At 53.8% G+C, this 27,448-nt stretch overlaps 2 protein-coding genes across 3 annotated transcripts in view; both read right to left on the bottom strand.

Moving 5' to 3' along the window:
- The window catches only part of PPP1R37 (protein phosphatase 1 regulatory subunit 37), a 42,814-nt gene extending 27,279 nt beyond the window's left edge, over positions 1-15,535 (bottom strand). Inside the window, exon 1 of the mRNA XM_069458551.1 lies at positions 15,053-15,535. Within this exon, the coding sequence (XP_069314652.1) occupies positions 15,053-15,254 (202 nt within the window). The 5' untranslated portion in view covers positions 15,255-15,535. The remainder of the gene's footprint in view (positions 1-15,052) is intronic.
- Positions 15,536-17,076: 1,541 nt separating this feature from the next.
- Positions 17,077-25,380, bottom strand: GEMIN7 (gem nuclear organelle associated protein 7). 2 transcript variants are annotated; one of them, XM_069457580.1, is made up of 3 exons: positions 25,296-25,341; positions 19,126-19,420; positions 17,077-17,884 (listed from the first exon to the last, which is right to left on the bottom strand). In XM_069457580.1, exon 3 carries the CDS (start codon positions 17,874-17,876, stop codon positions 17,481-17,483), a length of 396 nt encoding a protein of 131 aa, XP_069313681.1. In that variant the 5' UTR covers positions 17,877-17,884; positions 19,126-19,420; positions 25,296-25,341; the 3' UTR covers positions 17,077-17,480. The 2 variants fall into 2 exon arrangements, with proteins under 2 accessions (XP_069313681.1, XP_069313682.1); XM_069457581.1 differs by lacking the exon at positions 19,126-19,420 and having other exon boundaries at positions 25,296-25,380.
- Positions 25,381-27,448: the final 2,068 nt, after the last annotated feature.

Raw genomic sequence — 27,448 nt, 5'->3', positions numbered from 1 at the left:
AGCAGTGATAAAAGAGTCAAATATCCCCTCTCTAGGAGCCTACATGGCAGGGCACGGGGGTGGGGGTGGGGGTGGGGGGTGCAAGACAATAAGCAGATATGTAAACGACAAACAGCAGGCTCACAGGAGGGAGAACCACTCCAAACAGAGGAAGAGCCAGCGTAAAGGCCTGGCATAAGGATGTTAAACCATCCGACAGAGCCAGAGCGGAGGGGCCGCTGAGATGAGGATGCAGATGTGGGTGGGTGCCAGATCCTGCAGGGCCAGAGAATGGTTTTCTACAAGGATCAGGAAGCTTCTGGAAGCGAACAATACAAGATAAACAGGACCCTCACACAGAGGGTGCTGACGATGCGGTAGCCATGGCTGCGGGAAGGCATGGGAGCCCAGGCTCCTGTTCAAACGGAGACTCCTGGGACTCGCTGAGTCTCTGTAGCTGTGGCGGGCTGGATGCATCCAGGGACGGACACAGGGCTGCCCTGGCTTCTGCCACTTTCTGCAAAGGAGCGCAATCTTGGCAAGTGATTAATGACTCTGAGTGGTAGTTTTCTCACCTACAAAATGAGAGACACCACCAGCTTCATCGGGTCCCTTGGCCTGGTGCTCATTAAATAGTGGCTGCAGTTGTGTTTATAGGGTACCCTCTGCAACCTGCTGTCCCTTGGCCTGGGCCAGGCCGCCACCCCTCCTACACTGCAGGACCTCTATGTCAGGCTGACTCTACCTCCTCTGCCCTCTCTGCCGGCCCAGCCCAGCGCTCCTCCACCCCTGGGCTGCTCACGCTGAGACAGGGGCTTTGCTATGAGGACCTAGTGAAACAGCAAAGGAGAAAATGCTTCTTTCAAGAAAAAAATGCTTCTTTCAAAGGTGTCCTGCCCCCCGCCCACCTTTCCAGCAAGGCAAATGATAACTGAGGACAAATATAGCTGCATGATAAAATCCCATTTATCTTCAACAGAGAAAGAATCCTTACAGAAGGTCCCAAAACAAAAATGGGCAAAGGGCATGAGGAAGCAACTCCCAAAAGTATACAATGTGTTAACAATAAACAGGTTAACTAGTCGTCAAAAGAAAGCCCACTCAACAGACACCATCTTAGCATCGAGACACCCAAATGCCGATAGTGTTCGTTCATTCATTCATTAAAAAAAAAAATCTAGAGTTACAAGGGTGACTGTCACAACAGAACCCTGGCCCTCAGGCTTGCAGTCCAGTATGAGCACAGACGGCATCTGAGGCTTGACAGGTACCCACCTTCTGACCTAGTAAAATCACCTTCTAAGAATTTTTCTGAGGAAGCTACCCCTGGTGAATGGAAAGATTTATGGACAAGGACGGACATCACTGCACTATTCATGCAACTGAAAACCGGAAAGGACCTAAATGCTCAGCAATGCGGAAGTGGCCAGAACAAATTCCAACAGCCCAATGATGTATTTTAAATCATGCTTAAAAAAAAAAATAGGAAAATGAAGTGGAAAAGCAGGATATTCAACTGTATCTACAGTACCCTTGCAGTTTTATTTTTATCTAACTGTGGCTGTGTATCTAGAAAGAGAAAGGAGGAGGGAAGGAAATACACCGACCAGCAACTGCACAGTGTAAACATCCCAGGTGGTGCAAATCCTCTACCCGATAAGTCCTGCATCTAGAATATATATAGAACTCCTTCAACCCAGTAATAAAAGGACAAACAACTCAATTTTCACATGGGCAAAGAACTGAACAGACATTTCTTCAAAGAAGACACACAAGCGTCCAATAAGCATGTGAAAGATGCTCAACATCGTCCGCCGTCAGGGACGTGCACGTCAAAACCACGGCGAGATGCTCTTCACACCCCCTAGGACGGCCGTGATCAGAGTGACAAGCTGAACCTTGTACACCGCTGAAGGGAATGTCAAGTGGGGCAGTCGCTTTGGAAAACAGTCTGGCAGTTCTTTAAACAGTTAAACAAATTCCACTCCTAGACAAAGAAAAATATATGTCCACATAAAAACGTGTAGGTTAATGCTCATGGCAGCATTATTCCTAATAAGCAAAAAGTGGGGACAACCCCAGTGCCCATCAATGGACGAAAAGATAAATAAAATGTGGCAGAGCCACAGGACGAACATTACTCAGCAATAAAAAGAAACGGAGCGCTGATACATGCTGCGACGTGGGTGAAATCTGCAAGCACTTTGCTAAGTGAGAGAAGCCAGTCACAAAGGAGCATGTACCGCATGATTTCATTTCTATGCAATGTCCAGAATCTATAGACAAAAATGTCTAGGTCGGGGAGTGAAAGAATGGGGAATAGGGGGTGATGGCTTAAAGGTCAGGGTTTCTTTTGGGGATAACTACGATGTTCTAAAATTGTGGTGATGGATGCACAACTCTACAAAACACTGAAAACCAATGACTTGTGTACTTTTTTTTTTTTTTTGACAGAGTCTCACTCTGTTGCCCAGGCTAGCGTGAGTGCTGTGGCGTCAGCCTAGCTCACAGCAACCTCAAACTCCTGAGCTCAAGCAATTTTCCTGCCTCAGCCTCCCGGGTAGCTGGGACTACAGGCATGCGCCACCACGTCCGGCTAATTTTTCTATATGTATTTCTTTAGCTGTCCATATAATTTCTATTTTTAGTAGAGACAGGGTCTCGCTCTTGCTCAGGCTGGTCTCGAACTCCTGAGCTCAAACAATCCGCCCGCCTCAGCCTCCCAGAGTGCTAGGATTACAGGTGTGAGCCACCGCGCCCGGCCTACTTGTGTACTTTTAATGAGTGAATTGTAAGGTATGTGAATTATATCTCAATAAAGCTTTTTGAAAATTCCAGATGGCAAGATTAACTATTCTCTTCCTTAGATTTTCCAACTTTTGTTTTTCTTACAATGAGCATATCTTACTCTTACAGTTAGCAAAGAGTCAAAGTGTACCACCAAGGTGCTGATGCCTTTCCTTAGTGACAGCCACCAAGCCAGCTGCCGGCGTGACTGCACGCCCCTTCTCCCAGCTGCGAGAGGGGTGTGACCAAGGCTCAGGCAGCATAAGGTCACTCAGCGACATGGCAGAGCTGGAGATGGAAGCCAGCCTTCCCAGAGCCCACACCCTTTCTCCTAATAACCACTTCACACACCAATCACGGTGGGGCACCCAGGTGCACGAGGCAGGTCTCTTCACGTAGTCCCCTCAAAGCTAGAGAGGTGGCCGAGGAGAGCAGCAGGAACCCTGACCCGAGTGCCAGTGCCAGACCGCCCTTGGGTAAGTCCCTCCCCTTTCCGGCCTGTGGCCTGACTTAGTTACCCCTCTACCCCTGAGATAAGGAAGGGGCCTATGCCAGTCCCAGATCCTCATGACTAGGTGGCAGCAAGCACAAGCATTTGGACCCAACAGCTGGTGGTGGCACACCGAGTCAGATGGCCCCATGTGCTGACGCCTGCTCCACTCACTGGCCTCGGGCTTCCTCCCCCAGGACCAGACAGGATCAGGCTGCTGTCAGACCTGGGAGCTCTCAGCAGGGGTCCACGAGGGCACCATCTCTGGGCTCTGCCTGCACACTCCCCCGACCCCACCCTCATGCAACAACACCCACTGAGCACCTGCTCTGCGTGCGAACCATGCTGGGGACACAGCAGGGACCGAGACGGCCCAGCCCTGCCCTCTTGGGGCTCCCAGTCCAGTGGGGAACACAGACCCATCCCCAGACGGGGATGACCCAGAGTGGGCAGAGCTGGGACGGGGGAGCTCAGCACTGCAGACCCCAAGGAATGAGTCCAGACGCAGCAAGGCAGGCAGCTCCCCAGGGAAATGAGCACTGTCTGGCCATTATGGTCAAAGTGGGCAAAACTGGGCCAGCAAGCAAGGGTCCCAAGCCCACGACAGAGGGAAATTACAGAGCAAGGGGTGACAGGGAGAAAGAACAGAGAGGAGTCGTGGAGGCTTGAGCTGGGCAGCTCCTGGCTGGCCACCCCTGACACCTGTGACACACCTTACTGTTGGCAGGGCTGGGGAATCAGGTCACCTGCCACAAACGTAGAAAGGTAGATCAGTTACCAGAACCTCAGCTCCTGCCCCATGCCAGGGAAGAGGTTCTGGGATCCAATCACTCCCCTAATGATGGGGTGTCCTACACAGAAAGGTGGGGAAACAGACACGCAGTGGGAAAGGACCTTGGGTACTGTCTTGCTTCACAGGGAGGGCAAGTGTGCTGGCCTATGACCCACAGCAAGTCAACAGCAAAGACAGGTCTATGTCCCAGTCCTGTACTCCCGTGTTCCCGCCAAGCTGGCAGGGGGACACCAGAGGCAGGCTTGGTGCCCCGCACAGCCCCTCTTCTTCTCTTCCCACTTCCTTTCCTGGACACGGGGCTGCGTGAGGGCAGGGACTGTGCAACCGGCTCGAGGCTAGTGCTAAGAGGGCACTGCACACCACTTCCTTCTCCGCCTGCCAAATTAAGCTCCTGCTCAGAGCCCAGCACAGGCCACATGGCGTGGGCACCAGGGATGCGATGGCACCAAACCAAACACACCGCCGTCTTGTGATGCGTACAGTCCAGGGGGCAGGACAGAACATGAGTAGCCCTATAGAGAGATAGCTCCCTGACCCCCTGACAGGGGAACCCACCCAGAGGGTCAGAAAGGAAGGCTGCTGGCACCTGAAAGATAAGCTAGAGCCAGCTGTGTGAGCGGCGCCTTCCTTCCAAGATAGGCTGTGGGGAAATCCTTGCAAGTCTAGGACTGAAAGGCTTGACCTCAGCAAGTGCACGGCAAGGTGATCCCAGTCGTGGTCAGTGAGGGCGGCAGGGGCCGGGTCATGCCGGGTCTCCTAAGCTGTTGCAGGGACTATGGAACGGGTGTAAAAGGCGGCAGGGGGTGGGGTGATCACAAAGCACAATTTGAAACAGGAATGACAAGGTCTGCTTTTTCAAGAATGCCCTGGCTGCTAGGTGGAGAGCGGGCTGCAGAGGGAGCAGGGGAGCAGTGAGGAGGCCCCTCCACCTGCGGGGCGGGAGGGAGGGGACCAGCAAAGCAGAGGCAAAATAGATGCTTGCTGGCAAAGAACACAGGAACAAATGACTCAAGGAGCGAAATCTTCCTTCCTCCCCGCTCTCCTCGTGTCCCCAGACTGTTGGGGCCCCAGTGCCTGGCGTACAAGGCTCTGGGTGCCCAGACTGGGGCACTCATTAGCAGACCCACTTTGCCCCGCAGTCCCTGAGGTTCCTAGAGCGTTCGGTGCTTTGGCTCCTCCTAGAAGCCAGCTGGACAGAACGCAGTCCCTCGAGTAGCTGCTGGGTCCAGTGGGGGGAGACGGCCCCAAACAAATAACAACAGTGTGCAGAGGCGCCATGGGAACCCAGGAGAGCAGAGCCGAACTCTGGGGATCAGAGAAGGCCTTGCCAAAGAGGTGACATCTGAGACAGCTCAGGAAGGATGAGCAGGAGTTTGTCAGGAAAGGCAGGGGACTGGCGAGGGGCGTGCCGAGCAGAGGGTACCAGCGTCTGTGGGCCAGGAGGGGGCTGGGTGTCCGTATGGACGGGCCTCCTGCACCAAGCTCAGGGGTGTGGACTTCGTCCTACGGTTAGAGGAGCCCTGGGAGGCGTGTCCCCCTCTCCCCACCCACCCCCAGCCCCGCCCCACCCAGGGTAGAGGATCAGAGCCATTCCCCCTCCCCCCCCCCCCCCCGGGGGAGCCAGGCAGCTGGGTTTGAACCCAGATCCTCCCCTTGCTATCTGTGTGGCCCTGGCACCCCCATGGGCCTCTATGTCCTCCTCCTTCCTGCTGTTGTAAAGATTAAGTGAGTACATGCATGTAAGGAGCTTAGACCTCGTTCAGACTCCATAAATGGGGGCTGAGTAGCAGCAGCAGCAGGAAGCATGGCCACAGCACTGGGTCCCTTTCCTGGGGTTTGTTTTCACCTTCTGGCAGCCCCACTCTCCCAGCACCCTCCCTCCCTGTTGCTCTGGGGAACCAAGTGAGTTCAGCTGTGACAGTGCTTTGCTTTGCAAAAACGGGAGGCCTGTACAGAACCCAGTTCTCCACAGCATCGCTGACGGCAGCTGGTGACAGCCTGGAAGACTGTGCAGAGAGGGAAGGGTGGGAGTGAAGGTGCCACACGAGTCTGACCCCTGTGGGTCCCAGGCGCCAGCTTGCAGGAGGGGCCCACCCACTCAGCCAGGGGAGACAGTCCCATCTGGAGGGAATGCGAGCCTCCGACTGCAGGGCTCCCAACCCGGGCTTCGGCCAGGGAAGGAGAAGGGTGCTGGGCAAGCCCCATGGGCTAGGTGGCTGCTGGCAGACACTTCCGAACCTCCACCCCACCTTCAGGCAACAGCTCAGTGCCAGCTGCCTAGAGGAAGGGAAGGGGTGAGAACAACTTCTGAGTGTCTACTGTGTACCCCATCCACCACCAATCCATCCATTGTGAGAGCCTGCCGGGAGCCAGGCACCACGCTTTCAGGGGACACAAAAGTGACCCAAGATGGAGGTGGCCTGCCTTGGTGGAACTTCCTTCCTAACACGGGAAACATAACCAAGCATGAGCCATCTCTCTAATTCCTTTTGGCACCCAGCCTCTAACTCCCTTCACGTTTCCCACCCACGCTAACCTGATGCAGCAGACCCCCGCACCCCGTGCCGCTCGGGCCCAGGAGCCCTGTGTGGGCTCAGATCCACTCCGGCAAAGGGCTGTGGCACCTTCCTCTAGCTCAACACTACATTCAGGGTGTGCTCCCAGCCGCGTGGGCCCTAGGCCTGGCGCTCTGGTCTTCCCAGAGAGTCCAAAAGCCTGGAAAGAGACTCAACTGCCCGATGGCTTCACAAATGGGAAAACTGGCACAGAGAGGTCAGGGCACAGCCTGGGCATGGAGGAGCTGAAGTCACAGGGGGCAGATTACCCTAACCACTGGTCATCTGGGCCACTTGCCTCTTACAGCCCGGGGAGGCAGGACTGTCATTTCACTTCCCGAGAGGAGGGGCCAGGTGCCCTTCCTGTGCGCCTGCACTGGCCAGTCGCTGGTCCAGCCGCTTTCCAACTGTGGATCAATCTAATCCTCGGTCCCACATAAACGGGGATACTGAGGCAAAGAAGCTGAGTGACTTGCCCAAAGGCAGAGCGGGGACTGGTGCCCAGTGGCTCCTGCGCTGCTGCCTCTCATGTCATTACCATCGTACAGAAATGGGAACGGGGGCCACTGTGGGCTCCACGCTCTCCTGCTGGAAACCCTTGGGCCAGCCGTGTTTTGGAATTCAGAGTTTTCTGGATTTCGTAAGAGGAACAGAATACCTAAATTATGCTAAGCCCCTAGAGGGATCTGGGAGAGTTTTTAGAGCTTTCTGGATGCGGGGACTATGGGACCTGAAGTCACCTGAACAGGTCCCCGGGGCGGGGGGAGGCAAGCCCCTGAATTCACAGCCCACATGCTTCCCGCACCCCGTGCAGAGGCAGACGTCCTGGGCAGGCCAAGGATGTGCTGGCTGTTGGGGAGACAGATGGGAGGGGCTCAGAGACCCAAGGAGAGAACGGATGGCAGAAAACTGTCACCTCAGAGGTGTCACTGGAAACACCAGCAATGGCAAAATCTTCTGATGGAGGAGGAGGTTCAGAGAAATTTGGTGACGGGATCAATAAAGTCAAATGTCAGCTATTAGCCAATTTGGAGCCATGAAAAGCCTAGAGCCAACACGCTCCTGGCCCAAGGCCACCTCCCTGGTCTCCCACCTCAGTCTCACCCCATTCATGCCACCCTCTCCCCAGGGTTCTGTTAAAAACACCCATCAAGCCCCTTCTTAAAAACCTCTGTGGTTCCCCACGAAGAGCCCACAAGGCCTCACCGGCAGTCTCTCCCACCTGCTCCAGCCTCGCCTCTGACCCCTGATTCCTTTGCCTTACTGACATTGACTTGTTTTCTGTCCTTCAGATGTGCCACACTCGCCCTCTCTGCCTCCAATCCCTGGCACCTACCTCCAGCTGCTCCTCACCTGGCCAACTGCTAAGATTTACCTATCCGATGTCCCTCCTAGGAAGCTGCCTTTGCCCTGCCCTCCCGCCCAAGCACACCCTGTGAACCCTCCCCAGTCAGCGTCCTCGAAACCTGGCTTGATAAAATTATTTCCTGTGTGTCTCCCTCATTCGACTGTGACCTCCATGGAGGCAGGGACCAGGCCTGTCTTCCGCCCCAACCACTAACACCTGACATGGCCACACCACGCTGAATGAAGGACAGGTCACAGGGTCACCAAATCAGGCATGCAACAAGGACGAGCGCCTACCAAGTACCAGACACGGTGTATCACAGAAGAACACGTCCCAAGGGCCAAGGGGGAGAACAGGCAGCCAATGCTGAGGACAGAGAGTAGCACAGACCTCCCAGGACGCCAAAGCTGTCTAGGCACCACAGTGAACCAGTGCCTACCGGGCCATGTCCTTTACTCCCTCTGTTTTTCACCCCTGCGAGGCCAGAAGAGTCATCTCCATTTTATAAATGGTTTTGGGCTATAGATAAAAAGACCATGCCAAGCTGAACTGAATGAGGCCACGTGCCTAACTCACGCAGCCAGAACACAGAGGTTACGAGTGGGACTCTAGAGTCAGACCACCAGGGTTTGCATCTCAGCTGGGCCACCTACTGTGTGACATCAGATAAGTTACTTCACCTCTCTGGGTCTCCACTTCCTCATCTACAAATTCGGGCAAATAGCCACTACCTCCTGGGGTGGTTGTGAGATTTAAATAGGATAATTCATGAGAGGCACTTAGGCCAGCACCTGGCACACGGAAGGCAATGACGGGTGACTGCCGAGGCCATCCAGAGGGCAGGAGTCTAACCCCCCTGCTCTACTGCAGCAGGCGGCCTTCCCAGCTCAAATTTCTGCAGTTACCTTAAGTCAGACATTTCAATGCTCACCTATCAATTTGCTCCAAAACAAGTCTTTGCGGTCAATGCCAACCACCCTTGAACTAGGTCTAGAAGGCAGGCTTGAGACTGAGTGCTGAATGGCAGAGCTGAACTAAGGGGCCCTGGGCACAAGGACAGCCAGACCTGGCTGTCAGAACTGCCTGGGAAGCCTTTGTAAAAACACAGATCTCTGGCCCCCGAGCCCAGCCACTGCTTCAGCTGCAGCCGGTCCAGTCTGGGGCATTTGGCTCCACAGTTCTTAATCCTTTTGGAGCCGGATGCCTGTGAGGGCTCACGAGAGCCAGGGCACCTCACTTCCAGAAGCACACACGCGCGCTTCTATTGACTCACTCAACAACTATTTACCGAGTGCCAGCTGGGTGCCAGCTTGGCGTGCTCTCTGGGGGTTCAGAATGGATGTCCTGGGCAGCCTGCCTGTAGACCTCTGAGGAAGAGCCTCGGTCCCGGCACCAACTGGATGAACTACCGCAGAAAGGTTTCTTGCAAATACCTCCATAGGGTATTACATTGGAGGGAAAAAAACTCATTTCTTCTGACCTTCGTCCAGTGCCCGAGCCCTCCTGTGTGCCAGGCTGGGGTCACAGAGGTGACTCACATCATAGTCTTTGCCTTTGAAAGGGGGAATCCGATGCGAGCACAGATGAAGAGCTGGAAATGCAAAGAATCAGGGCAGCCCGCCTGCATGTGCGGGCACCGAGAGCTGCTAGGGGTGAAGTGTGCAAAGGGCTTGGGATGGCAGAGAGCGGGCACTCACGCCACAGGACCGTTAACCCGACCGTGTCCCAACAGGGCAGAGGGGTGGGGTGGCGGAGCCCATTCTACAGAGGAGACTCAGGCCCAGGAAGGAGCTGCAACTTGCCCAAAGTCATCAGCTGGCATATGGAGAGGCTCGGGCTAACATTTCACGTGGAATCTTGGGATCCCTGGTACTAGGCCAAGACATGCTGATTTAGGTTTAGCTCAGAGAGATCGGACAACTTGCCCACGGTCACCCAGCTTATAACACACAGGGTCAGGCCTGCAGCCCGCAGCCCTTCCCAGACCAGGTCAGGGACTGTTGGGGTGTTGGGGCACTCATCTTGGAGGAGTGGGCGTCTGAGGGAAGCAGGATGCTGATGGTAGGGGCACACATACAAATAAATGCACAACAGAGGCAGGAAACAAACTGATCGCTGGGGGCTGCAGGTGGGGACAGAGGAGTGGTGACCAGGACCAACAAGGGAGCACATGCTGAGCATTTATTTACCATGGATCGGGCACTGTGTTACCTCACTTAATCCCACCATCACCCTGTGAGGATGTACTACTGTCAGCTACATTTCATACACAGAAAAATCGAGGCACACAGAGAACAACCGCCCAAAGTCACATGGCTGCTCAGTGGCAGAGCCTACTTGCCAACTCCAGCAGCAGGCGTGAAGCTGGGCCCAGATGGAAATCTGAGCAGAGGCATCAAGGCCACCCTGCTCAACCCCACTCCCTTCCCCCCTGCAACACCACCACGTATGCCAAAACAAGCCGATGCTCTTAACCCAGGGCCTCTTTCTACCACTGACAGATGCATTTCTACCTGTCAAACCAGTTTCCAGGACTCAATTTGCAGCATGGTTTCAATGAGAACAAACAGTATGACATTTCCACACTCTTGGATCCCCATTTAAGAACACCATGCCAGCTGGGTGTGGTGGTACACACCTGCAGTCCCAGCTACTCAGGAGGCTGACGCGGGAGGATCGCTTGAGGCTGGGATATTGACGACAACCTGAGCAACGTGGCAAGAACCCGTCTTTTTTTCTTTTTTTTTTTAGTATTTTTTTAAATTTTTTAGAGACGGGGTGTCACTCTTGCTCAGGCTGGTCTCGAACTCTTGAGCTCAAGCAATCGTCCTGCCTCGGCCTCCCAGAGTGCTAGGATTACAGGCATGAGCCACCGTGCCCGGCCTAAGAACCCATCTTTATTAAGAAAAGAAAAAAAAGAATACCATGCCTCATACCGACCCCTCCACCCCCAAAGCTCAGGTGGGCAGAGACGGTCGCCCGGTTAGGCCCCCTTCACCCTGCAGACATCCCCTACAGGAGGAGTTCCCTGGCGGGCAACCATCCCCACACACTTCAGCACGAAGGGTCAGGGAGTGCGGAATGAGTCACTGGCAGGACGGAGGGGGGGGGGCGGGGGAGACAAGTCTCCCAGATTGTGGCTGGTGTCATGTGCTCTCGATCACAAGTTCCTCTCACACGCCTGCCTTGCAAACCCCACAGAGTTCAGCTGGGACTGGGGAGAGCAGCCGAGCTCGGGTCATCCTTGCAGTTTGGTCTGGAAGGGATCCTGGTACAAGTCTAGCCTTGGCTGCCCTCCGAGCTGGGACCACAGGGTCTGCCACCGCGTGATGGGGTGGGGTGCAGCTGGCTAGCGCCCCCTCCCCTGGCACCCACGTGCCCAGCCTGGCAGTACCGAAGCTGCCTCTTCCACTCACGATTTCCACCCTGCCTCCTCCCCAGGCTTCACTTCCCATCCGCACACACCTGGCTCCGGCTCACTGCGGAGACCTGCCCCCACGGGGTTCATCCACCCTCTCCCACAAGCTGGGTGCTCTGCAGAGCGGGGACTGCTGGCCCTATTTTACAGATGAGGGAACAAACAATGCTCTGCAAGAACCGGTGCTTGCTGGAGGCCACAAAGCGCTGCTGCTGCTGCTGCTGCCCCCGCTGGCCTGGAAGCCTCCTCCCCCATCCCAGGCCACTCAGCCCCCTCGGCCTGGCCTCACATGCATGTGGGTGCTCATTCAACAACTATCACTGAGTGTCCCTGGAGGTGCTGAGGAAAGTGAAAAAGAACACATCCAGGTCTGCCCTCCCACCCCAGTGGGGGAGAGAGACCACCACCCAGAAAGCAAACAGATAACACAACATCACGTGGCCACTAGTGCGGCGAGAAAAACAAACAGGACCCAGGGCGGGACACTGTGTGAGGTGGGATGCCCGGGAAGGTCCCTCTGAGGTGCTGGGTCGAGCCCCTGTGGAGGCCTGAGACCCTTCCTCACAATCTCCCTCCTCCAGGTCATCTCACCTCCAGGAATGCCACAAGACCAACCCTCGCAGGGCCTTAGGGGCCTCTGGCCCTCAGGCAGACACTGCAGAGGCTCCACGCAGCTGGGCCACCTCCTCGCTAGTCCCAGTCCCTGGCCGCTCTCTCAGACAGGCGCAAAGCTGTGCTGGGGTGCCCGCGTTCCCCGAGTGCCGCCCTCTCCCAGCCCTCCTGGCACTCTCCTGCACCTCCCGGCCGAGGCAACTCCTCCGTCTCTACCGCAGCAGAACAGCGTCTGGATGACCCAGACTCTTCCAATTCAGATCCGCCAGCTCTTCTGTCGCCCCTTGGCGTTGGGGTCATGCCACCCAGTGGGCCCCAGATGGACTCCTCCATCACCCTTCCCACCAGGTCCACAACTCAAATGACACCCCGTGTCTCCCCATGGCTTACAGAGCAACGCCGACAAATCTCCCACCCCGTTCCAAGACCACCAATTCCTTCCTGCAGCCCCCCAGCCCAAGACTCTCTGGCATCTCAAACGGGCAGCCCCTTGGACCAACTTTCCGTACCGTGATCCCTCTTCTACACGCTGGTGAGCCCCCCACCTCTTGCAGCCTCAGGGCCAGTCACCAACTCCACTGTCCTCTCCAGGCTATCACCTGCTCCTTGGTGTTCACAGATTCCTCTGTCCTGCAAATCCATTGTCCAAACTCCCCAACTTCACCAATGACCCCTCCCTGCCTAGGCCCAAGATCACCCAAGTCCCCACTGCCAGGCCAACTCCTCGAGTCCTCTCCCCAGCCAAGAGAGACCAACTCTTCCAGCCCAGGCCGCGTTATCACCTCTCCTCCTCAGCCCCACCGCCTCCTCCGGAGTGTGAGTCCTGACCAGTCCTTACAGCCCCTCTCTAAACTGCTGGCAATAAGAGGCCCCTCCAGTCTGGAAGGTGTCACCACCTCCACCCTTCACCCAGGGCAGACCACCTAGCAACCCTCCTCTCAACTCCTCCAGACTCCAAAGGACCTTCTTTCTTCACAGACATTCTTCTTTCCTCGCAAATGCTTTCACTGCCTCTCCAAAACTACCCATGAAAAAGAAAACAAAAAAAAACCCCCACAAATCTGCCTGGATAACAGCTGCTATTTATGTGGCAGAAATTTCCACAGACTATCTTGTTTAATCCTCACAAGTACCCCAAGGTGGAAATTAGCACCTCCATTTGCATAGGAAAAAACCCAGGAGGCTCAGAGAGGAAAAGCGGCTTATCCAAAGCCAACCTTTTCTGGGGACATGCACTTTACCCCCCAGCCCCAGCCTGTGCCAAACTCTCCAATGCAGACTCTGCAGCCCACACACTGACCGTCTTCCCTTCCCCTCACCCCAGGCCCACAAACTGACTGCCCTCTCTGCCTGGCTCCTGGAAGCTTCCTTCTGAAGCACTTCCAGGCCCCACCCCATGAACTAACTCCCCTACCCTGGCCCCTAAAATGACCAACACTGCCTTGATAACCATAACTGCAACTTCTTGAAGGCTCACCCTGGCCAATCACTTTTCACACATGATTTCATCTAGTGCTATCCTAAACTCTGTGGCAGGAGTACTGTCACCTACTCTACAGATGGGAAAACTGAGGCTCGGAGGACTTAGGTAACCAGCCAGAGGTCATGAACCAGGTAAGTGGCAGAGTCAGGATTTGACCTGGAGCCTCTGCTCTTGACCACCCTGCTCTGTCTCTCCAAGTCTTTCCCTTCCTGCTCTGAACTCCCTGGACTGGATACCACGCAACACACAGCCAGGGCCCATTCTCACTCTTCCCTTCTATAGCCCCAGTCGCCCAAGCCCTACAACCCAAAACTGACCACCTATCCCTGGGGGCCAGAATACAAGGCCTTGACTGGCTCCCAATGCCAACAGTATTAATTTAATCGCTGTCTCTTTAACAATAACTAGGCAAACTGGCATTTATTGCGGGCTCGCTGCGTGTTCAGTTTCCAGATACCACATTTCCCACCCTCACATCAAAGCTACCAATTCCTCCACTGACCACAGAGTGGCAACAGTTTCTCCCCTTTCCCCACGGGCTCCACCCCAGCAAGACCGAGAGACTGCTCCCGCGCGGAAACAGGCTCAATACTGCTCTCCATCTTCCCAGTGACTTTCCTCCTTCCCACCCTTTAGATCCAACACATCCCTCCGGCCACCCTTTCAGCTCCAACACTGACCTAACCTTCTCCAAAGGGCCCATAGTTCATGGACTTACCCCTCTCCCAACACCTCAAGCCACCAAACTTCAATGCTCTCGACTGCTACTGGCCAGAAACTCCAATTCCTGACTTGATAACATTCCCCAACTCTTTCTTAGGAAGGAGAAAGAAAACACTTCCATAGCCAGGCCCCAAACTTCCTCTGCTCCTGAAATACTGTCAACCTTCTTTCTGCTTCCTTTTTTAATGAGGAGAGGGTGGCATGCAGTGGCCTTTCTTATTCCTAATACCAGATCTAACACTGCCTCTGACTCCCTCACCCAAATACAAATCGACCATTGGCTCCACTCCTTTTCTGGGAGTTTACCTTTACTCCCTTTTACCAATTCCTTTTCAGCCACAGTCCAGGTTTACATTCCTCTTCCTCTTTTCAGCCAAGAATGTGACCAACACGACCACTCCTTACTCCGAGGCTTGCAGACCAGCAACTTAACTTCCTTCCATCCCCATGCGCCCCTCAAACTCTCCCAACTGCCCTTTCAGAGCCGATGTTGACCCACTCTTCCTCTCCTCTCTCTATCCTTCTCTGGGGGAACTGTGAACTCAAAGGTTGCCACCCTCCCAATCTCACAAACCGCCAAACTTTCTTTAATTGCCCGTCATTTTTAGGATTTAACAATTTTAAATCCTAAAACAATCACCCTCAGCGTCGCGGGGTGGGGGACGCAGAAACTAGATACTTTTCACTTTCCCAACCCTATAGCCACCCCTCTTTAATAGCCTCCGGCTCTAAACTAACAACTGTCTCCTTAAATCATCATTAGGTGCAATTTATCGAAGCGCCACCTCCGAGCCGGGCCCTGCACCGATCCCTCCCGACTCCCAGGTCCCCTCGAACCCGCCCCCGCTACACCGCCGTAGCTACCGTGTCTCCAGGGGTCTTTGGGCTCCACTGCTCCGGACACGATATCCTCGTCGGAAGGGAATGTAACGCGCTTGGCTGCAGCCTTGAGGCGCCCGTCGGCGGGGGGCGATGCTGGGCTGGGAGAACCGGCCTCGGTGGGGGCCTCTTCGGCGTCGCCGTCCGCGCCCGGCCCGGGCGGCGCCTCCTGCGGCGGGATCTCCATCGCCGCCGCCGCCGCCACCTCCTCACGGGGGCCCCGGGGACATGCCCCGGGCCCCGGACTTGTCTCTCCGGGCCCGCCCGCCGTCCCGGGGCATGGGCTCCGCCACTGCTTCAGGCGCCGCCTCCGTCCGCTCTCCGCGTCGTTGTAGTCGTCGTCGCCGCCGGGAGCCCCGCGCGCGCCTCCTCCGAGCCCCGCGCGCGCCTTCTCGTTCGCAGCCGCACTTTCGCTACAGGCCGGCGAGCCCGCCACGCACGAAAACAGGGAGAAATCGATTTAAGCGATTTGCAGGTAGAGTTACCTCGCGGGTGACATGAAGGGGGAAACAAAGAGCAGGAAGAGTCGCGGCGAAAAGAAACGTGAGCAGCGAATCTGCAGAGCCAGAACCGCAGAGCACGAGGGGCGGGGCGAGGGGGACGCGGTCTCCCAGAACAGCGCGCAAGCGCGAACCCGAGCCGCCCCCGCCCGCGTCCCCGCCCCCCACCCCGTCTAGGTAACTCGTTTCGGGCTCGCACACATTCGTCACAGGCCCAGGTAATAGAGAAGGGAATCCAGAGGACCCGAATGAAAGCATCTGACGCTGGGTTAGCTGATGAGCGGTAAAGGGATGGAGAAGGAAGGGCGATAGGACTGCGGTGGATACATGAGCACAGGCGATGGATGCTACCAGAGGGGTCCTCTGCCTGGACACGCAGCCTCGGCACCCTTGCTAGTCAGTCGCTAGTCTTCCGTTTGCAGACTGCTCTCTGTGTCTGGGTAGCGTTGCATAAAATTGTAATCGAAATTACAATAATAAAATAAATAGGAACCCATGAGGGGTGAAATATGGGAGAAGGAAGAAATTCCAAAGGCGAGAGACGAATCTGCCAACCAAAACACCGGGGGACGAAGGCAAATCACCAGGACAGGATGTGAACCTGCGCGAGCCCGAGCCACGCCCCCAAGGCTCGTTGGACCGCTTACTATCCTCCGCACTTTCGCCACGCTGTCCCAGCCCGTCCGGCGACCCGGGAAAGGCGGGGTTGAACCCGTAAAAGGGGATTGAGGGCGGCGCGAGCACGTGGTTGCCAAGGCAACTCCAGGGCTGGGCCGCGGACTCGCCAGAGGTGGCATTGTGAATGGGCGGATGGCGGCTGAGGCTAAGCTCCTGTCCCATTCAACAGCATCGGCCGCCGCACTTCCGCTCTGCGACGAAAACAGATCTTACCTTTCCTTAGTGTAAGGCTTCACTTGCATTCTGAACTTGAAGGGACTGCGGACGGGGGCAGAAACTGCTTTCTTTTTAAACGATCTGCTGATAACAAGGGGCTGAGTGAAGCTAGTGACATAGACAGCCACGCTACGAGGCTGGGGCGAAGTGGAGAAAGGGTGAAGCTTCACCTTAACCACTAATCCTCAACCTCTTCTCAGTGGCGCCGCCGTACAGGGTCTGACCGTCCACCACTGTGAGGGGAAAGCGAATCTGCTATCTCTCGTGCGCAGTCTACACCGCCCAGAGGTGGGGTAAGGGGAGGAGAGCTTGTGCACAACCATGTGATCCAGTACGAGCCACACCCCTGGCTTTGTAAAGGCACGTGTCCGCCCACCCCAAAATAAAATCAAGCCCTAATCTCCCAATCCTGGCATGCAGGTTGCTCTAGCCATTCCCAGAGACTAGCGGAGCCTAGCGGCTGTCCAGTCCCTACACCTTCTCCTCTCCTACTTGGCCCAGCTCCACCGGATTCAGCCTTTGGATAAACACCCTACCAGCCCGTAAATAAGACTCCATCCACGTGGATATACTTAAAACAAAAAACAAACAAATAAAAAAACAGGAGTCGAATTATCCTGGGATAATTGATTCTTTAGCAGGAGGGAAGCATTGGGGAGTATCTTCAGGGTGGTTGAATTTTGCGATCTCGTCAATAAACAACTTCTCTGCAATTTCCCTTCCCTTATTATCCCACCCCCACACCCCAGTCTTCAGGAAATGGCATCAGGCCCATATTTCTGTAGAGGTCAGAGTTCTGTGAGGTAGAGCATTCCTTTCAACAGGATCTAGAATTCCTAGGGTTGCAGAATTTTACTGACTAGATCCTGGAGGTCTCAGGAATCCAGAGTTGCTTGGAGCTTGGTTCAAAATTCCAGGGGAGCTCAGAACTCTAGGGGGCCCAGAGTTCCTGGCTCGGGAACATTTGGAGGCCTGGGATACAGTGGCCAAGCATCAGACAGGTGAACACAATAATATCTTTACGGCTTGAAGGTGTATGAAATAATGTCACTACATCGGAGCAGCGCCTCAGCCTGCACACCTATGGGAGTCTGCAGCTGTGACACGTAGAAGTTGGCCACGTCCAGGTCGGTGGCTCCAAAGTGGGCAGCCACATGCACACCCTCGTGCAGTGTGAAGCTCACCTGACGGCCCACCATGGCCAGCAGGCTGCGAAGGTAGCGCTCCCGAAGGGTGGCTCGGGCCTGCTGTTCCTGGGACTCCGGAGATTCTTGAGCTATGGGACACTCCTGGATTCCTGAAACCTCGGGCTTCAGGGGGGCCCTGCGTCCATCGGGGGCAAAGCCTCGGCTCAAGCCATCAGGGCCCCGGGGGAGCCGGAGCACAGGCACAGGAATGGTCAGAGGAGTCTGCATTGTCCTGGCTGTTGAGTGAAGAAAAAGAGCAGGAAGCCATTAAATGGGCAGGGGGGATAAAGGAGGAGAGAGGAGTAGGGGCAGAGGCCGGACTGGCAGGCGTCTCCACTTAACCAGGCCAAAACTCTGATTCCCCCCACCAAAATTGGCCCCATGCCTCCCGCAGTGGCTTGAGCCAAAAACAAAGCGCCACCCGCACAAGACCATGAGCCCCATGAAGGCAGAAACTTTTGTCTGCTTTTATCACAGCTTTATCCTCAGTTCTGGTCAATCATTTGCCAAAAGAAAGAAGCCCAGCCTCCTCCTTCTCACACACAGCCCATCCAACCCTTCAGGAAATCCTGTCTTCCCAATAGATTCTCACACGGAAGCCAGCTTACAAGGGCTCCCACTGGCCAAATCTGGAATGATTTGAATAATAAATTAATGATAATTACAGATTATAACCCAGTGGATAAAAGGGAAATCCAGAGTCCACACTGATTATAAATAAATAAATGAATAAATAAGTAAGTAAAGGAGGAGAAGGGAAAAGCTTTACCATGGAATGGCAAGTAAATAAACGAAAAGGGAGGCCGGGCGTGGTGGCTCACGCCTGTAATCCTAGCACTCTGGGAGGCCGAGGAGGGTGGATCGTTTGAGCTCAGGAGTTCGAGACCAGCCTGAGCAAGAGCGAAACCCCGTCTCTACTAAAAATAGAAAGAAATTATATGGACAACTAAAAATATACAGAAAAAATTAGCTGGGCATGGTGGTGCACGCCTGTAGTCCCAGCTACTTGGGAGGCTGAGGCAGTAGGATCGCTTAAGCCCAGGAGTTTGAGGTTGCTGTGAGCTAGGCTGACGCCACGGCACTCTAGCCCGGGCAACAGAGTGAGACTCTGTCTCAAAAAAAATAAATAAAATAAAAAAATAAAGGGAATAGTGGAGTTGGAAAGTTAAAAATTGATGCAAAACATTGTGGATGGAAGTTTGATGAGATATATGGTATCTACATAGTCTTAACGTACCTCCTCACAAGATATTTATTTGCTGTAAAGGACAAACAGTAAAGGGTAAGGGGAAACTACACAGATATTCATTCACATCCTAACACTTGTCACACCACGCACCACTGCCAACATCCTGATGTAGCCACCGGCACTTCCTGCCTGGACTACTGCAGTCAACTCCTCACTGAGTTCTCTGCTTCTACCTTCGGCCCCAGCCCAGGCAGAGGCCCCTGTTAACACCCGAGTCAGATCACGTACCTCCTCTGTTCAGAGCCCTCTCGAGCCTTCTGTTTTGCCCGGAGACAAAACCAAAGTCCTCACCACAGCTTTCGAGGCCCTGCAAGCTCCGGATCCTGCCAGCACCCTCGTGGAGCCCCACGCTTGCTCTCTTCCCCAAGCCACACTGGTCCTCAGGCACGATGGCTGGCAGTCCCTTCTTGGGCTCTTGCACTTGCGAGTCCCTGTATCTGCCTGTATCTCCTTTCCCTCAGTTGGCTGGCTCCAAGGTCACCACCTTGGTTTTGCCGATGCTAGATCCTCAGCTCCTAGAACACTGCATACCACAAAGACCAGGTTCAGAAAATACTGCTCCTGCTCCAAAGAGAATGAATGAATGGAGTGGGCTGCTTAGCTGTGTGACCTCGATCAAGAGACAGTTTTCTCTTCCATTGTATAGACAAACCGCACTGATTGTATAGAGAAACTGCTTCCAAAACTGTATGGAGAAATTGCTGCCTATGCTTTTTTTTTTTCTTTTTGAGACAGAGTCTCGCTCTGTTGCCTGGACTACAGTGCCGTGGCGTCAGCCTACCTCACAGCAACCTCAAACTCCTGGGCTCAAGCGATCCTCCTGCCTCAGCCTCCCGAGTAGCTGGGACTACAGGCATGCGCCACCATGCCTGGCTAATTTTTTTCTATATTTTTAGTTGGCCCGCTAATTTCTTTCCATTTTTTAGCAGAGACAGGGTCTCGCTCTTGCTCAGGCTGTTATCAAACTCCTGACCTCAAGTGATCCTCCCGCCTCAGCCTCCCAGAGTGCTAGGATTATAGGCATGAGCCACTGAGCCCGGCTTGCGTATGCTGTTATCAGGATTTAACAGGCTCCTGCTGGACAGGACCAGCACATACGATGTTCTCCATAATGGTTACTGCTGATATTAGTAGCATTGCTGTGTGACCTGGGGTAAACTGTTTACCCACTCTGTGCCTCAGCTGTAAAATGGAGCCCTACTCCACAGGATTGGCATAGGGACTAGGTGACCTAAGCAATGTATGCTGTTTAGCAAATGCCTGGAACGTATTAAGCGCTATGCTGTGATGTTGAGTGTATTAAGCGCTATGCTGTGATGTTGAGTGCATGTAGGGAAACACTGGCCTTGTGGGTAGAACTGAGAGAGAAAGAGCTAGGTTTCAGGAGCCTGTACCATTCACACCTGTGGCTAAAGTCCCTTCCTCTCTAAAGCCTAGTGAGGATTAACTGAGATGACTGACAAGTGTTGGGCACCCAGCACCCTGGGGCCAGGCACAGAAAGCAGGGGGATTAAAATTGTCCTTTTTCTTTTTCTTTTTTTGACTGTTGCTGTCTCTGCAGCTCACCTATGTGCTTACAAGACAGGACCCTGCAGAGACATGAGCCAGGGGTGTAGAGCAGGATTTCTCAGTCTGGGCACTACTGACATTTGGGGCTGGGTAATTCTGTCTTGTGTTGCGAGGGGCTGTCCAGTGCACAGGCGGAGGGTTTCAGCAGCATCCCTGGCCTCTACCTACTAGCTGCCAGTAGCATCCCCCCTTCAACTTGTGACAACCAAAAATGTCTCCATTGGTAAATGGTATTATGGTATGTGAAATACATTTCAATCAAGTTGTGGTGGTGGTGTTGCTTTAAAGTATCCATGAGTTACCAAATGTCCCCTGAGCCAATGATGCCGGCAAACAAGTCACAGGGAGGCAAAGGAGAATAAAGATGGCTATGAAATATTCAAGTATCACTGAGAACCAGCAAAAGCCAAATTAAAGCTACAATGCCAAAGCCTTCTTCACCTCTCAATTAGGAAAGATCAAAAAGGTTGATAGCACATTGTGTTGGTGAAGCTGTGGGGGAACGGAAATTCAAATCCCTTGTGGCCAGGGGTGTCACGTAGGGTGCCCCAAAGAAGGGCAATTTGAAAATTTCCATGGAAATAGCAAAAGCATACTCGTTCAGCATTTCTAATTGGGAGACTGGAGAGGGGTGTCTACCTTTTGCACCTTTTGAATTCTGTACCGTATATTTGTGTATTCAAAATAATTTCTACATTTTAATTTTAGGAAGGAAGAGGCATATTGTAATGCTTCCTTGCCCCTTAAAAAAATGTTAGAAAGAGCTCTCCCCCTCAGGGATCTGAACCTTGTCACCCACTCTGCATAACTAGCTGCCAAGTCTTTCCTGATCTGACACCCCCACAGGTGGCCCAAATAGAATCCTTCTTGGCAAAATATATAGCAGAGGTAGGCAAACTTTCTTTGTAAAGGGCCAGACGGTAAATATTTTAGGCTTCCTGGGCCTGGGTCCCTGTCACTACTCAACTCTGCCAGACCAGCCTGAGCAAGACTAAGACCCTGTCTCTACTAAAAATAGAAAAAATTAGCCGGGCATGGTGACACGTGCCTGTAGTCCCAGCTACTCGGGAGGCTGAGGCAGAAGGATCGCTTGAGCCCAGGAGTTCCAGGTTGCTGTGAGCTAGGCTGACACCACTGGACTTAAGCTCGGGCAACAGAGCGAGACTCTGTCACAAAAAAAAAAAAAAACAACAACACAAAACTCTGCCACAGTAGCAGGAAAGCAGCTGTAGACAATACATAAACAAATGAACACGGTTGTGCTCATAACCTTACTTACTGGGATACTGAAATTTAAATACATAATTTTCACATACAAAAAAAATTTTTTTAAGTTTTTGAACCACTTTAAAAACAGAGGCTGGGTGTGGTGGTGGTTCACATCTGGAATCCCAGGACTATGGGGGACTAAGGCAGGAGGATCGCTTGAGCCCAGGAGTTCAAGAGCAACCTGGTCAACATAGCAAGATCCTCGTCTTTACAAAAAATTTTTTAAAAAATTCAGACAGGTGTGGTGGCATGCACTTGCAGTCTCAGCTACTTGGGAGGCTGAGGTGGAAGGATCCCTTGAGCCCAGGAGTTGGAGGTTACAGTGCGCTATGATGATGCCACTGCACTCCAGCCTGGGCAACAGAGTGAGACCCTGTCTCAAAAAGAGAAAAAAGGAAAAGACACTGTTAGCTTTTGTGCCATACAAGAACAGGTGGCAGGCCTCAGCTGACCAGTCTAGGCATAGAGTGTGGGAGTGTAGACCAGGAGGGGGTGGCGGGCGGGCGGGGTGTCATAGACCTACAGGGATCTGGGAAGGTCACTGCAACTCTCTGAGCAGCGTCCCTGCTCTGGTTCCTCGCCCGTGGAATGAAGCCTTAAAAAAAAGGCCTCTGAAGGTTGTCAGGGGAATCTCGGTGTGGGGCGGGGGTGGGGTTGGTGATCTCTCTGGTAAAGGACATCTCAGAGAGCTGGACAGGGGGCCCTTGGACTCCTTCTTGCTTTCTCTCCCACCCACATCCAATCATCAGCAAAGCTTCTTGGTTCCACTTTCAAAAATGCATCCTGAATCCATGATCTCTCACCATTCCTACTCTGCCCACTCCTAGATCCAGCCACCATCACCACCTCCCCACTGGCCTCCCGGCCCCTACCTTCCCTCCAGTCTGCCCACCCCACCCCCCGCTGGTGGTCAGAGGAGCCCTCTTAGAACTGACTCCCACCACATCCCTCGGAACCTTCCATGGCTCCTGCCTTACCCAGAGCAAAAGCCAAAGTTCTTACAGTGGCCACCAGGCTACTGTCACATCTCTGACCTCACCTCCCTCCCCTTGACCCTTTGCTCACTGTTGTTATTCCCTGAACATGCCAAGCACAGTCTTGCCTCAGGGCCTTTGCACTTGCTCTTCTTACTGCCTGGACCCCTCTTCCAAATAGGAGAGTATATATTTCTAGATACGTGGCTCACCTTCCTCCCTGACTTCACTCAGAAAATCGCAGCCCCTTCGCTCATGCTGGGCAGTTTAGGGAACACACCTATGGCTGAATCAGCCTGACTCTGTCCTCAGGAGCTCACAGTCCAATGGTGGACACAGACCTGTCCCCAGACAGTAATGACCCAGAGTGGGCAGGGCTGGAATGAAGAAGCCTAGAGGGCACAGCTGGCCCAGCCTGGGGGGCAGAGGGTGGTTTCCAGGAAGGCAGCTCAGGAAAGATCCCTATGATAAGGTTCCATTTGAGCACAGATCTGCATGAAAAAAGAACTCCAGCTCTGTGGGATGTGGGGGAACACATTCCAGTCCGAGGGAACAGCAAGTGCAAAGACCACGGAAGAGTGGCTCTGGGGCATAGCATGGAAGCCAGAATGGAGGAGGTGGAGGCAGGGACAGATCGGGCTTCTACTCTGAGTGAGACTGGAGCCACTGCACAGTTCTGAGCAGGGCGACAGGATGTGGCATAGGTTTTCACAGGATCCGTCTGCCTGCCCCACAGGGAATAGGCAGTGAGGGACAAAGGGAGAAGACCAAGGTGAATGGGATTAAGTGATATTTACATTGCCTAATTCTTTTTTTTTTTTTTGAGACAGTGTCTCACTTTGTTCCCCCAGGCTAGAGTGCAGTGGTGTCATCATAGCACACTGCAACCTCAAACTCCTGGGCTCAAGCCTTCCTCCTGCCTCAGCCTCCCAAGCACCTGGGACTACAGGTGGGTGCCACCACGCCTGGCTGATTTTTCTATTTTTTCTAGAGATGGGGTCTCGCTCTTGCTCAGGCTGGTCCAGAACTCCTGGCCTCAAGCGATCCTCCCGCCTCTGCCTCCCAGAGTGTTGGGATTACAGGTGTGAGCCACCCTGGCAGCCTACATTTTCTAATTTATCTGACCACTGTCACTCCAATTTAGTCAAGCCTCACCAGCCTCCCGGGCCTTCCCTCAACCTAGCTAACACCCGAGATTTTTAAGAGAAACACCCTAGTCTCCAAGGTTAGCACTTAATGAAGGATGGGAATTAAGCAAGTGGCCAAAGAATTATGTTAAATCTCTTATAATTATGTTAAATTATAATAGGACAGAAGTGAAGGGCAGTGTAGGGATGGGTTTTCTCCATCAGGAAAGAAAACAAGGGAGATTTGGTCCCATCGATGCAATGTCCATTTTGCAAAAGTAGAAAGTGAAGCTGGAAGATGCCAAATCATTTGCCGGGTGCAAGGCGGAGAGAGTCGCAAGAGGGAACAGACTCAGGTTGGCCTGACGAGGTGCAGGGGTCCTCTCTCCTGCCACGAGGGCAGACTTTTTCCACCAGCACAAGGGAGGCCTTGAAGATTTGGAGCCAAGGTGTGACCTGATCAGAAATTACTTTGAGATAGGTCACACAGGGTGTGCCCAAGAACGGAACGGAAAGGCAGGCATTATCCATTCTCCCTGGTGACCTGGCCCCAGAGACCTTTATCCTAAATCTCCAAACCAGGGATTTACTACGAAGGTTTCAGGGACACAAATGTTCAAACCCATCCCCTACTGCTTGAAAAACTTGTCTGTAGACTCAAGAGCCCACCACGTGGGTCAGCGGTAGGTTTACAGACCTCTCTCCTTGGGGCCTCGGTACCCACAAGAAAATGAGAATGGATCAGCTCAGCGGACAAACAGTTGCCAGGGTAGGGAACTGGCTGAGTTATCAGGTTAACATCGAGGCCCCCAGACCTAATTAACCCAGGTGCTGACGGGTCCACACACACACACACACACACACCCCGTGGGCTACCCCATCTTGATGCAAATTTTTTAAATGGGGCCACTGCAAAGGGTCAGAACTCCAGAACTCCAAGAATCTTTTCCCTTCCCTCCGCCCCTAGGGCAGGTCAGTTTTCTTTCAATTCAGCCCTAGCCACCCATTGCTCTCCCTTTCTTATACTAAGTGGGTCCTCCCGGCCCCCAGGCGTCCACTCCCGACTCCGCCCTGGGCGTGGGGGCTGGACATCTCTTCCCACCTCCAGGGTCACATTGCGCAAGCGATTCCACCCCAGGCAAGGCGGGAGGTCTGACGATTGCCACCGTTACTACTGTTATTCTCTTGGGCATTACTATTTTCCCGGGGGAGTGGGGGAGCATTCCGCCTTCCCCCTGCTCCCTACCCCTTCCGCGGGGACCTTCCGGCTGCCGGCGTTCGGGACCAGCGTCCCTGATACGGGCGTTCGGGGCCAAAACGTCCCCGCTGCCCGCGTTGCCGGCGCTGTCCCGCCTCTTCCCACTGCTCCGGGACTTGCACCGGGGTACGCGGCCCGGGCCGCGGCCGGGGTCGGGGAGAGGGAATCTGCTCAGGATCCGCCACCGCACCCCCTACTCACCGAGGTCCGCGGCTGCTGGCGCCCCCACTTCCGCCTGCGCCCCCGCTGCAGAGGCCCGGGCGGGCCGTGAACCGCGGAGCCTGGGTTCCGCCCGCGTCGCCGCCACTGCCCCACGTGGTCGCGGGCCGGCCCGCAGGCTCAGAGCGAGCACAGCCCGGGGCGCCACCCTGCTGGCGGCTTTGCTGGACACTTTGATCTGATCAGCCAGCTTGGGAGTTGGGGGTGTCTGAGATGCCCATTTTAGGGAGGAAGAAACTGAGGCTCAGAGAGGGGAAGACTTCCAGCTGGGTTAAGAGCAGAGCTTGGCCTTTTCACCCTCCCCCCCTGGCATATATACTCTTACCCTTTACCTCTAGTCGGAACCCCATCTCCTCCACCTGAAACCCTGAGATCATGCTTTCAGCGGCAGCGTACGGAGAAAAGGGCTTAGAGTACAGTGGCTGTGCTGGATTGGAGGCCATCATTTCATCCTGCAGCCCCAATTTACAAAGCAGGAAACTGAGGCCCTGAGTGGGGAATGTGAACCTTGCTGCTCCGGGCCCAGTCACCAGAACTCCACACTGGTTCCACTTAGGCAGAGACCCCGAGGGCTTCTGCTTTCCACTAGGCTCACAAGGCCTAGTGTCCAGCCAGCACACAGAGAGTTGCTCTGCAAACATTTGTTGGAAGAATGTCAGGCACATAGTAGGAGCTCAAAAATATTTGTTGACTTAACTATGAATGAGTAGGGCTATATTTGTAAAGAAGACAGACTCCCACCTTGCCTCTCAGAAGCTACATTCTAGTGGGAGTGGGAGGGACAGGATAGGGTGTAAATGAGCAAATATATAAACAAGATCTTTCAGGACCTGATAAAAATTATGTAAAAAGAATTAAATAAGGGCAATGTGATAGCGTGTGGCAGTCTTGGGGAAGCTTAAAATTAGGTGATCAGAGGAGGTGGCATTTAAGAGGCCACCTCAGATAACCCTCTAGTTCCAACTTCCCCTAACTCTTTTGACAGATGGAGAAACTGAGGCCCAAGAGGGAACTGGGGACAGATAGAGGTCATCTAGTGTAATTTGCAAGGCCTTCAGCAGGGTGGGGCTACTTTAGATAGTTGGTCAGGGCCCTCTGCTCTCTGGAGGACAATTGTGCTGAGACCTGAATAACAATATGTAGAACTCCAAGCACTCAGCATCTGAAATCAGCATCTGGGCTGGGGACACCTGGGGAGGACAGACTCTGGCCCTGACCTCAGGGGGCTTGCGTTGTGTGTGTGGGGGGGGGGGGGAGGACAGTCAACAAACAGTTCTATGCTATAATGTGGTCAGTGCCAGGAAGAAAAGAACACTTGTAAAAGATTGAGGGTGGGGCAGGGTGTCAATGCCACTTCAAACAGAGAGCAGAGAGAATTGCTGTGAGCAGAGAGAATTGCTTAGAGCAGGGAAGTTCAAGGGGGCCAGAGTGGAGGCAGGTGAGGTGTTTGACTATTTGGTTTTAATGACTCCAGGTCTTGGAACAGGATAGATGTATAAGACCACAACCCTCCTATGCTCAAAACCCTTCCAAGGCTTCTGTCTCAGGAAAATCAAAAGACCTTAAAATAGTCAAAAGACACTTCCGGATGTGATGTGCCCCCTTTTTTTCCGTCACTGCACTCAATCCCCCGCCCTCATTTCCTCCCCTTCCTTGTTACTCCTGCATCCACAGGTCCACTGGCTGGCTGCCTCACCTAACCTCAGGCCTCAGTTCCACCGTGCCCTTTCCAGGAACGGGGAGAAAACTGAAGCCCCACCCGTAACCCTGTCCCCACTCCTAGCTTTCTTTTGCTCCATGGCACTTGTCATCATGAAAGGCACTCTACGTTTTACGTAGTTATCTTGTTTACAGTGTCTCCCCCACAGTATAAACTCCGTGAAGGTAGGGGTTACTGTTTTGTGTACTTGTGTATCCTCGGTGCTTAGAACAGAGCCTGGTGCACAGGACGCGCTCAATAAATGTTTGCAGAATGAATTTTTATTGCAATGCATTTAATGGAATAGTCTAGATTACTCTTGGGCACCTATTAAGAAACGTGGCCTACCATTCTCCCGCTTGGGGGTGTGTGTGGGCATCCTGTGCCTCAGTTGCACCAGCCGTAAAATGGGATCAGGACTAGCTGTTTCCATGCC

Source organism: Eulemur rufifrons, chromosome 24 (genome assembly GCF_041146395.1).
Source record: "Eulemur rufifrons isolate Redbay chromosome 24, OSU_ERuf_1, whole genome shotgun sequence".
Classification (NCBI taxonomy): domain Eukaryota; kingdom Metazoa; phylum Chordata; class Mammalia; order Primates; family Lemuridae; genus Eulemur; species Eulemur rufifrons.
Note: the sequence above shows the minus strand (reverse complement) of the source record. Positions and strands in the feature narration are given on the sequence as shown.

Excerpts from the sequence above, each read along its gene's own strand:
- GEMIN7 (XM_069457581.1), bottom strand. The coding sequence starts at position 17,876 with ATGCAGACTCCTCTGACCATTCCTGTGCCTGTGCTCCGGCTCCCCCGG.